At 42.7% G+C, this 12,070-nt stretch overlaps 1 protein-coding gene across 1 annotated transcript in view; it reads left to right on the top strand.

Moving 5' to 3' along the window:
* Positions 1-12,070, top strand: part of VWA3B (von Willebrand factor A domain containing 3B) — a 245,586-nt gene that overhangs the window by 114,945 nt on the left and 118,571 nt on the right. The window contains exons 10-11 of the mRNA XM_075562679.1: positions 644-782; positions 3,714-3,845. Of these exons, the coding sequence (XP_075418794.1) occupies positions 644-782; positions 3,714-3,845 (271 nt within the window). The remainder of the gene's footprint in view (positions 1-643; positions 783-3,713; positions 3,846-12,070) is intronic.

A 12,070-nucleotide genomic window follows, 5' to 3' on the forward strand; every position in this document is an offset into this window, starting at 1 on the left:
ATCTCCTGGTGTTTTGATTTGCATTTCTCTTATGGCTAGGACCTGGAGCACTTTCTCATGTGCTTATAGGCCATATGGGTCTACTCCCTAGTGAAAGTTCTTTTCAGTTCTTTTGCCCACTTTCTTAGGGGGTTAACTGTTTTCCTCTTTTTGCGGTCATGATGGTGTTGTAGATTTTAGTAATGAGCCTTCTGCCCGATGTGTCATTACTAAAAATCCTCTGTGGGTTGTCTTGTCACCTTCTTGGTGAAGTCTTTCGAGGTGCACGGGTGCTTTATTCTTATTAAATTCCATTTATCGATTTCCAGTTCACCTGTGTGCATACCCTTCTCTATTGCAGCGAGCCTATGAGTTTCCTGGCCAGTGCTCGGGGGTTAGTCCCAATTCCCTCCTTGATGGTCCTGATGGTTTGGGGTTTAACTTCTAGGTCTGTGATCACCTTGAGTTTATTCTTGTGCATGGGGTGAGGTAAACGTCTTGTTTCATCTTTCTACATGTGGATATCCATTGTTTAAAAAAAGATTTGGGCAAAAACTATATGATGAAACTCTGGCCTCTGCTGATGCATCTTTTAAGTTCTTAGGACGATAAACTGTTTGCCTTCGGGTTCTAATCCTTCATCACCCATCTCTTTTCTGCTAAGAATCAAATGGCTACAAGAAGGGAGTCAAATGCTCTTTGGAAAAGTACTTCACGATTGCGTCTATGTCCTCATTGATACATCTCAGTCAATGAAGGGCAAACTGGACTTGGTGAAGGACAAGATCATTCAGCTTATACAGGTTAGTTGAGCTATCATATTAATGTATTTGTGGGCCTGTATATCATGTGTTTATCTTCAGTAACTATCACCTGCAGTGGTATGGGCAACAGGGGGGGGGGGGGTTGTGCTGAGAAATCCTTAAGAAAGCCACGCTAGAAAGCTCCCCTTTCCAATTGCAGAGCCATACGTTCTCGTTTTAAAGCATGCTCTTTTGGTGGTCCTCTGTGTGTCGCATGGGCTTCTTATCGAAGTTTCCACCAGTCCATGATTTTAGGTTTTCTCTACCTTGGAATCTATGACTTAACACACACACACTTCTATTATTCAAGTACCCTCCATCTTGACATGTTAATATTTTAATGTTTCTTAGGGATCTTGTTGCCGTAGCCCTAGACTTCGTGTGGACCACGAGTACAGGTTGATGCTTCAGAACTTCCTGTTCTTACTCCTACCCGTGCCATCGCTGGGATGTGTGACCTCAAGCAGATTGCTTACGTTTTCACACGCCCAGCTTCACACCAATAAATGAGCGCTCTACTACTATCATGAGTCAGTAGTATTGATGCAACTCTTAGCCACACATAGTAGTTGTAGGGAATGTTTGAGAATTCCATGATACAGTTTTTAATCAACGAAACTCCTATTAGAGAAATGTACGCCAGATGGAAGGCAGCTGAACAGATCTGTAACTGAATAAGGTAGTTTTTCTTGTTAGCTATAGTTGGGTCACGTCCAACTTATGGCAACACCATGATCCAATGGGACCATTGTGATCCATGGGTTTTTATTTGTTTTTAAATTTTTAATCATTTTATTGGGAGCTCTTACAGCTATCATAACACTCCATAGTTCAATCACATCAAGCAGCATTGTACAATTGCCACCGCATTAATTTCAGAACAATCTCTTTCTTCTTAACTCCTTGGTATCAGCTCCCCTTTTCCCCCAACCTCCCCTACCCTATCCCCCAGGAACACTTATTACTATTTTCCCCCTATAATAGCATTTTTTTGCCATATCTTACATGATCCAATATATCCATTCACATAAAATTCTGTTGTTCAATCCCATTGAGTGGGGTTATACAGTCATCAATGTTACCCACTTCCCCCCACTTCGCTGCCTGTACCCTCAGGGAACCAAAACTCCTGCTACTGTTTCTGAAGGGTTATCTATCTTGGCTTCCTGTTCTGAACGATCTTAAATATGCAAATAAAAACCATGATAGTAAGGGAAGGGAATATTAATTAAAGAACTAGAAATAGTTATGTGGTTCATCAGTGCTATGCTGTAACCTGGGTTTATCATCTCTCCCATGTTGCCCTTTTGAGAGGGACTATCCAATTAACTTACAGGTCTCCAGGTTTTAGGTTTTAGGTCTACAGGTTTTAGGTCTCCATTACATTATTGGTTGGATTTTTGGAAGATCACTATAATAGTTAAGGTTTATTGTGCCAACCTGGCTGATGAACACATGTGGAATTCATTGAAGGGCAGTTTATTTGAAGGGTGGAGAGATAAATGGCTTGGCGGGCCTCGTCTTTCTGGTCTCTTGTTCTCTGATGGTCAGACCAGTGTGCGGCTGCCTTAGCTAGTTATCTGCCTCAGCTGGCAAGCTCACTTCCTGTGAGACATCTCTGAGGAGAAGCCACATGGACCTGCCCTGATGCAGCCTTGGGTGCCGGAGAAGCCCAGAGATGCTTACATGCTCACTGAATCAGCTTTCCTCCTGTAATTGGCATTATTTAGTGTGTTTTGTGAGATTGGGGCGGACTTTGTAGATCGGTGTCGGACATATGGGCTAATGCCGGGCTTATGGACTTAGACAGCATTGGGTTGGGATGCTTTCTTAATGTACTCTTACCCTTTATATAAAATTCTCTCATATAATATGAATTTTGTTTCTGTGGTCTACCCAGACTAACACAATCACCAAGACTTTCTTCCTAGTCTGTCTTACTCTGGAATCTCTGCTGAAACCTGTTAAGCACCAGGCAAACATAACTCACCACTGACAGAGGGGTAGTATTGTGCGTGTGGTCATTGACTGAGAATTGAACCTCAGTCTCCTGTAGGGAAGACGAGAATTCTACTACGCAGTCCCAACTGCAACCTTACCAAAAAGATAGTGACAGAAACGATGACACCATTCTGGACTTATTTTCCTGAAGCACATTTCATTTGGTATGCTTATTCTGTGTATCGTTAATATCCACATGTCCCATAATGTCTCAGCTCAATCTGAATATCACATTTTATATGTTTACGGTACATAGGACATAATACATATCCCTATAAAGTTTACATATCTGTAAAGTTCTTATTGACATCCTATCTATATATGCATTTTATTTCAATGGCTTTTGCATTAGGAAAAAATTCCCTATGGAATGTAATTTTTAACTTCTAGAACTGAAAATAGATACTATAGGTTTCACATGGATTAAAATGTATCATCCTGTGAGCTGTCCTGGCCTTTTTTGTGTGTGGTTAAATAATGGGTTCTATAATGGATGCAGTGGTTTATTGGGGGTTTGGGAAGGAGCTGGGGGAGGGGGATTTGGGGAGCAAAAAATGAACGAGGGAGTGGGGAAAGAACATTAGAACTGATTGTGATAATGTGTATACAACTCGTTTAAAGAGTGATTTAAATATGGAAGTGGGTGATATGTGAATACTATATCAAGAAAACTAAGAGAGAGAGCAAGCTTGACCAGTGGTTACCATGAGAGAAAGAGGAAGAGTTGTTGCTTAAGGGTGAGGGAGTAATTTGGAAAAGGAGATCAGTAATGGTTCTACAGCATGAAGGGTATAATCGATGACACTGAATAATCAATACACTGAGTTATGACACTGAATTATACATGTAGCAGTTGTGGGAGATTGTTTTGTTGTATATATATTTGCCACAGTTTAAAAAGTTACATGAATAAAAAATTGTTTCTTGCAGGAACAACTGAAATATAAAAGTAAATTCAATTTTGTGACATTTGATGCTCAGGCAGTTGCTTGGCATGAAAAACTCGCTGACATTAATGAAGATAATTTGAACAGTGCTCAGTCCTGGGTTAGAGACATTGAGGTAAGAAGGGGCCTAAGCCTGGGAGAAGCAGGGGGACTGTGTCCCCTGTGTATTTTCTTTACTCAGGAGGTAGAAATGCTTGAGAAAGTGCTTTGTGCTCCAAGTTTGCTTCGCATAGACATCTTTGTCGTCTACAAAGACCATGTAATTTACTCTCCTTAGAACAGTATCTTAAAGCTGAGATAAGGCTCCACTCACAGCGTTCTGTTTCCAGAACTGTCTCTGACTCAGTCTCATGCCTTTATGAAAGCAAATGTGAAAATATTACTTTTGTGTGTGGATGCCCAAACTCACTCACATCTGTTCTTTTGATGAAATTCATTGTTTCAAAGGCTATATTCCCCCTTTTCTTAACAATGCACCCCCCCATTGTAATGAACTTCGGGAAATATTCTGTATCATCTGGTGATTAGTCCTCCAGGCAAGAAGGGAGACCAGAGAGCAGAATATCGTCGGAACATAAATAGCAATTTCTTCAGGCCTGCATTTTACTCGGAGAACTTTAAAGCCATTTTTGTGTGGGGCACTGACAGAGACTGAATGGTTTTGTTTTCATTAGACTTCTTCTCACCTTGAACTGTGACTTGTCTTTTCATTTTCTTAATGTTGTTTTCACAGGCAAACATTTTCAATTTTGATACAATTCACTTTTTTTCTTTTATGGGATGTGCTTTTGGAATGCTGTCTAGAAACTATAAGCCTAAGATCATGCAGATTTTCTCCTGTTCTTATCTAGAATCCTTGTGATTTGCATTTGACAGTTAGGCCTGTGGTCCATGTTCAGTCCATTTTTGTATGAAGTATGAGGTAAGGTGCAGCATGGGGTATCTTTTCTTAGCGACTTACCGTGGCTTCTTTAAATCATTTAACTCTATCTGGACCTATTTATAGAATCTTTATTCAGTTTCATTGACATTGTTGTGTCTGCTCTTTAGCCAATTTTAACCGTAACTCTATACAAAGTCTTGAACTTCGGTAACAAGAGTCCTCCAACTTTGTCCTATCCAAAATGCTTGGCAATTCTAGTTTCTTTAGCCTTCCTTAGAAATTTCACCTGGTTGGAATCCACACAAACGTGTACTGGCATTTTGACTGGGTTTGCATCAAACATGCAGATCCAATTTGGGATAATTGATCGCTTTACCTTGTCTTCTTTGGTACTGCTTCAAATGGTGTTTTTTCAACTGTAAATTTCACTTATTTTGAAATGAAATTACTTTGAGTTTTCTATATTGACCTTAAATATTTTGACCTCGCTAAAGGCACTTACTAGCTCTAGGAGCTTTGTTATAGATTACTTGGGATTTCCAATCATGTTAGTGGCTTCTTCTACTTCCCTGATGCTCTTATTAGATTTTTGTTCACGTTTATTAAAGTCTGCTTGGTTGTCCTCCAAGACACTGATGCAGTTCTCTGATTCCTCCAGTCGATTTTCAAGGAACATGATTTTGCTATTGTTTTTCGTTATTTCCTCCCTAAGCTCCTGTATTTCCCTTTGGTGTATGGCTTTTATCTCCTCTATCGTTTCATCCTTTTTCTGTATTGTTTCCTTCATACCCTGCATGACTCCAAGCAGCATTCTGAGAGTTTCTTTGTATGGCTTCTCAATGTCTGCTTCTTCTATGTATGTTGCTATGTTCAGCACATCTTCTGCCTTTGCCTTTTGTTTCTCCTGTTTTTTCATTGAGGTCGTTGGGGCTGATGGCTGTTTGCGTTGAATTGTTTTTGAGGGACCAGGTGCCATTTTCTAGTCTCTCTCTGGAAGACTTATAGGAATGCTTCTTCAAACTGCCTACAGCTGATTTTGCTAGGTTATTAACCTACCACTTTATCTTCCTGTGGCTTCCCTATCAGGGGAGTGCCCCAGATGGCAGGTCGGCTGCCTGCCCCAGTGTTGCAGGGGCTGGGCTGAAGTTCCTGCTATTGGTTTGAATATTGATAAGTGTTGGCTGAGCTGCCTTATGTCCCCAGGTACACAGGCAGGAACTCCCTGGTGAGGAGTCAGAGGAGTATCCCCTGGAGAGCAAGCAGGCCTTTCCGTAGCCTTGGGCTATCTATGCAGGGTGGAGCTCACCTAGCTGGGTGTGGCCCAGGTGCAAACGCCCTAGGGCAATGGGAGTGTCCCGTAAGTCTGCAATGGAGTGTGAGAGAGCAGTTCGGGAACAAGAGGGGGAACAAAATTAAACAGTGAGACCGGACTGTGCCGGGGTACAGGGAAGCGAGGGAAGGAAAAACAACTATGCAGCTGAGTCCCACTCCCTGCCTGTGGACCTGCAAGGGCCCACTCCCTGCCCCAAGCCCCAGCGGCAATCCGCAGCTGAGCCCCAAGAAGAGTCACAAGAAAGCTGCTGAGCAGCCCCCAGAGAAGTGGGGGTACAGAGAGCAGAGATGTTAACCGTAGTGTAGCTGAAGCTTGATCCCTGCCTATGGAGCTGTGGGGGTTTGGGTTCAGTCCCTGCTCAGCCCACGCGGCGCGGCAAGCTGTGGCTGTGCCCCGAAAAAGCCCCTGCGCAGCCCTCCAAGGCTGCGTGGGAATATAGAGCAGAGACGCAAACAGGAGCAACAATGCAGCTGAACACCAATCCCAGCCGGTGGAGCCTCAAGGGCCCTGTCCCTGCCCTGAGGCAGGCAAGGGAAAACTGTGGCTGCACCAAGGCCAAGCCCTGCTACAGGCTCCAAATGGTCCCGGCTTGGGCAGACACAGCGGCTAGGCTAGGGTCGAGCCCCAGCCGGCTTCCACTGAGGTAAGCCAAAAGCCCCCAGCCCCTCAAAACCCCGTGGATCTGAGCCTACTTATCTTTATGATGCGCCTCCTGCGATCCAGTGGCGTTGAATTTCCCTCTGAGCAACTCTCCTGGGCTGGATTCTGCGGAGTCTCTGGTATTTACTCCGTCGCCATCTTCCCGGAAGTCTCCGGCTTCTCCTACTTCCATCTATTTAGCTTTTATTTCTTTTTCATTAGTACACTGGTTACATTTACGGGATTCTTTATTTATTTGTCTTATTAATTAATAGTCTTATTGGGAGCTCTTACAGATACCATAACATTCAATAGTTCAATCACATCAAGCAGTAAAATACAACTGCTACCACATTCAGGCTCCCCGTTACCCCTCCTCCCCCCTCCCCCCTAGGAACTCTTGTTATTACTCTCCCCCTCCTGTAATAGGCGTGTTTGTTGTTGAGGTTTTTTGGCCATCTATTACACAATCCAATTCTTTTGTTCCATCCCATGGAGTGGAGTTACACAGTCATCAATGCCATCTGATCTCTATCTGGCCCTGCCCCCCCCCCCAATACCCTCAGGGAACCATTATTCTCATCACTGTTTCTGAAGGGTTATCTCTCAGCTTTCATGTGCCAAACGATCTTAAATATGCAACTTTAACACAATTAATGAGGTAAAATGGATAAAAAACACAATGGTAAGGGGAGGAAATTTTAAAGAACTAGAGCAGTGGTTCTCAACCTTCCTAATGCCTCCACCCTTTAATACAGTTCCTCATGTTGTGGTGACCCCCCCCAAACATAAAATTATTTTTGTTGCTACTTATTAACTATAATTTTGCTATTGTTATGAATCGGGTGACCCCTGTGAAAGGGTCATTAGACCCCCAAAGGGGGTGCAACCCACAGGTTGAGAACTGCTGAACTGGAGGGTAGTGATGTGGGTCATCGGTGCTATCTGTACCCTGGATTCATGATCCCTTCTGAGAGGGACTGACCAGTGACCTTACAGATGGGTTTTGGGTTTCCACTACATCCACACCCCTTCACATTGATTTGGTTGCTTGTTTTTGAACTTCTAATACCTCTTCCTGTAGACACTTCATGATCACACAGGTTGGTGTGCATCTTCCATGTGGGTTTGGTTGCTTCCCTGGTAGATGGCCATTTGTTTAACTACATGCCTTTAAGACCTCAGACACTAAATCTTTTTATAGCTGGGCACCATTAGCTTTCTTCACCACATTTGGTGATGCACCCATTTTCTCTTCAGTGATTGTACCAGGAAGTTGGGGATCATACAATGCCACATTATTAGAACAAATTGTCCTTGCACCGAGGTAAGATTTAAGTAGGGGCCCAAAGTTATGGGTTTGTTTTTGTACTCTCATCTTAATCCCATTCATCTTGTGCTTATTATCATACCAATTCTAGACTCTAGCTTTACAGTATGTTTTGCAACTGGAAAGCATTAGCGCTCCTGCTTTGTTCTTCAAAGGTTACTTTGGCTCTTTGGCGCCCCTTGTGGTTCCAGAAAGGAGCCTGGCGGTTCAGTGGGGAAAGTGTGGGGCTGCTAACTACGAGTTCAACAGTTCAAACCAGCCGCTCTATGAAGTAGCAATGAAATTCTCTACTCTTGTGAAAAATTGCAGTCTTGGAAAATCTAAGAAGCAGTTCCACTTTGTCCTCCAGGATCCTGAAACGGACTCGATGGCAGTGGGTTTGGTTTTTAATTTCTCTCAGTAATGTTTGATCATTTTTCAGTGGAGAAGTCTCTCACCTCCCTGGTTAAATTTATTCCCAGGTATTGTTGTCTTTTAGATGCTGTTGTAAATGGAATTGTTTCCTTAATTTTCTTTTCAGAATGCTTAGTGTTGATGTATAAAGAGACCTGACTGATTTTTGTGTGTTGACCTTGTATATTGCCACTTTGTTAGATTAATTTATTAGTTCTAATAGCTTCCTCGTGGGTTCTTTAGGATATTCTAGACATAGGGTCATGTCACCTGGAAAAAGGGATAGCTTTACTTCTTCCTGATCTGGATCCCTTTCATTTCTTTTTGCTAATTTTTTTGCATTAGGTAACATCAGAGTTTTATTTTTGCAATTTAAGATCATTAATCTTTTAAAAAATAATAATTTTATTGGGGGCTCATACAACTCATCACAATCCATACATACATCCATTTTGTTAAGCATAAACACATTTGTACATCTGTTGCCATCATCATTCTCAAAACATTTGCTTTCTACTTGAGCCCTTGGTATATCTCCTCATTTTCCCCTCCCTCCCCGCTTCTCCATCCCTCATGAACGCTTGATGATTTTAAGTTATTATTATTTTGTCATATCTTACACTATCTGACATCTCCCTTCACCCACTTTTCTGTTTTTCATCCCCCAGGGAGGAGGCTATCTGTAGATCCTTGTAATCAGTTCCCCCTTTTCACCCTTCCCTCCCTCCATCCTCCCTGTATCACCACTCTCACCACTGGTTCTGAAGGGATCATTTGTCCTGGATTCCCTGTGTTTCCAGTTCCTATGGCTTCTCCTTATCGTGTTTCAATTTGTGTCCCTTATTGCCACCCTTTGCTGCTACTTCCAAGCTCTTAAAGAGTTAAGTATATGTTTCTTGCAGGTTTTAGCTCTCAGACTCAGCACTGAGCCTCCAGCAATTCGTGTTGCAATTTACATTCCTCCCACAGCAGAACTTTGACTCTTCTGCCTTTGATGAGCTTTAATTCTGTGTCTGATTGTCTCGATTTAAGGAACATCAGTTTGCTCTAAGACTAAATTTTCTCTCTCTCTTTTTAAAGATCATTTTATTGGGGACTCTTTCAACTCTTATAACAATCTATACATCAATTGTATCAAGCATATTTTTACAGATGTTGCCATCATCATTTTCTAATGATATACTTTTTATTTGCCCCCTTGGTATCAGCTCCTCTTTTTTCCCTCCCTAACCCCCCTCCCACCTTCGTGACCCCTTGCTAAATTATACATTATTATTTCATATCTTACACTGACCACTGTCTCTCTTCACCCACATTTTTTTTATTCACCCCCCTCAGGGGAAGGGGTGGTGGTGGTGGGGGGGTGATGTGTCCATCATTGTGATTGGTTCCCTCTTCCTCCCTCCTCATCCCACTTTTCCCCTTCCCTCCTGCTATTGCTACTCCCATATCTGTACCTGCGGGGTTTATCTGACCTAGATTCTATGTGTTATGAGCTCTCTTCTGTACCAGTGTAGGTACATGCTCCTGTCTAGCCCGCAGTGAAAGGCAGGACTGGGGTCATGATAGCGAGGGTGGGGGTAGTGGGGAGGAAGCTTCAAAGAACCGGAGGACTGTGGTGTGTTTCATCGGTGCTATACTGTGTCCTGATTGACTCATCCCTTCCTTGTGACCCTTCTTGAGGGGATGTCCCATTGTCTACAGATGGGTTTTGGGTCTCTAATCCAATACCCCTCATTCTCAACAATATGGTTTTTGTGTTGTTTTTTGGGGGAGGGGTGTCTTCTGATGTTTGCTACCTGATTCCGTCCACACCTCATGATTACACAGAGTGGTATTCTTTTTCCATCTGGACTTGTTGCTTCTCTGCTAGATGGATGTTTGTTTAACTTCAAGCCTAAGACCTCAGACATTATATATTTTGATAGTTGGGTACCATCAGCTTTCTTTATCACATTTGCTTATGCACCTATTTTGTCTTTCGCAATCATGTTGGGAGGGTGAGCATCACAGAAGGCCAGGTTGTTAGAACAAAGTGTTCTTGCATTGAGGGAGACCTTGAGCAGAGGCCCCAAATCCACCCACTTCCTCAATGTATTGTCATATAAATATATGTACATAGGCCAATACCGCTATCTTTATGAATTACTATATTTACATAAGTGCACACCTATGTTTATACCTCTATTCATAGCTTTGCTTTCTAGATTGTTCCTCGGTTTCCCCTTACCTTCCTCCTGCCCCACCATAATGCTTGCCCTTCTTCTGCCTCTTGGTAATTCCTCTGGGCTAGAGTGCTGTTGCTCCAACACCCCCAGGATCTCTACATCTTCCTGGTTGTTGATTGTGACTCCCCAGTTGTTCCCTCGTCTCTGGCATCGCCTGCTTATCACTCCTTTCCCCACCTCCTCCTCCCCAAGCCCTCAGGAACCGCGGGTCCCATTGCTTTCTCCTGGGGCTGTTTCCCATGCCCAGCTCCTTAAGGATCTGATCTACCAATAGGAGCACCGGGCAGGTGACTCCACCTAGACACCATCTTGACTCCCCACTTCGGGTTTTTGGTTCTTGTGTTTTCACGATTTAGTTGTGGGGATGAGGGTGATACTTCTAAACTCTTTCCATGTTGCACTGGAAACTGGAAGGCCGTTTGTTTTCTTTATTCACTCTATTTTCATTATATATTTTCACACTGGGTACTTTCTGTTGTTGTGTTTTCCAGCTCACATGTGTTCCTTTGTTCATGCCATTCTGCTGTTGAGTTCATCTACTGTGATTTTTGCTCATTGTATTTTTCTATTCAAAAGTTCCACTTGGTTCTTCTTTATATACCTTGCTTCTTCCATGGCCTTGTTGTTACTTTCTAGTTTTCCCTCTGACGCGAGCAGGTCAGTGACTACTAGTTGAGGCATTTGAATCAGGGATGCATTAAGGAATGGTCAGGTAATTCTGGTCGGGCATCACTGAGTTCTCTCTTTTCATTCAGGTTAAGATCTTTCTGATTCTATGTACTATAAGTAATTTCCAAGTGAACATTACAGATTTCATGCCATATTACGAGACTATGGTTCTTTTTTAAGTCTTTTATTTAGTTGGTTTTTCACTGACTTATTGTCAGGGGACTTGTGGGATTTACCTTGTTTTTGCCAGGTGGAGATAGAAATGCATATCCCCCTCTACTGCTCTTGTCAATTGCTCTTGACACAAGAGGGGGCGAGGCCGCTTGTTTGACTGGACACTGAGGGGTGGGGCGAGAGGCAAACCTACTTCCTGCCAAACTTAAATAAGCTAAGCCCACTGCCATCAATTGATTCTGACACACAGTAGAATCATAGGACAATAGAACTCTTCTTTAGGGTTTCCGAGACTGTAACTCTTTATAGGAGGAGACAGCCTCATCCCTCTCCTGCATAATGGTTAGTGGTCTTGAACCACCGACCTTTCAGTTAGCTTAACTATAGCACCAGGGCTCCCTCATTTCCATCCAGATAGCAGGGATGAAATCTTTGCTCACAACTGTCTTTGATACCACCCCCATGGGATTATTGGGGAATTTAATTTAATTTATCTTATTTGGTATTCTCTGGCTTTCATAGTTTTGTGTTTGTAATTGTTTTAGGAAAATCCTTGGCTACCAATTTTCAGATGTTTTTCTTGCCTTGTGTTTCTTTCTAATATTTCCAATTAAAGTGTGCAGGAGTTAGACCATATGGTATTGTTCCACGGATCTTTGGTGCTCTTTTCTGATTTGATTTACTCCTTTGT

Source organism: Tenrec ecaudatus, chromosome 11, assembly GCF_050624435.1.
Source record: "Tenrec ecaudatus isolate mTenEca1 chromosome 11, mTenEca1.hap1, whole genome shotgun sequence".
Classification (NCBI taxonomy): Eukaryota; Metazoa; Chordata; class Mammalia; order Afrosoricida; family Tenrecidae; genus Tenrec; species Tenrec ecaudatus.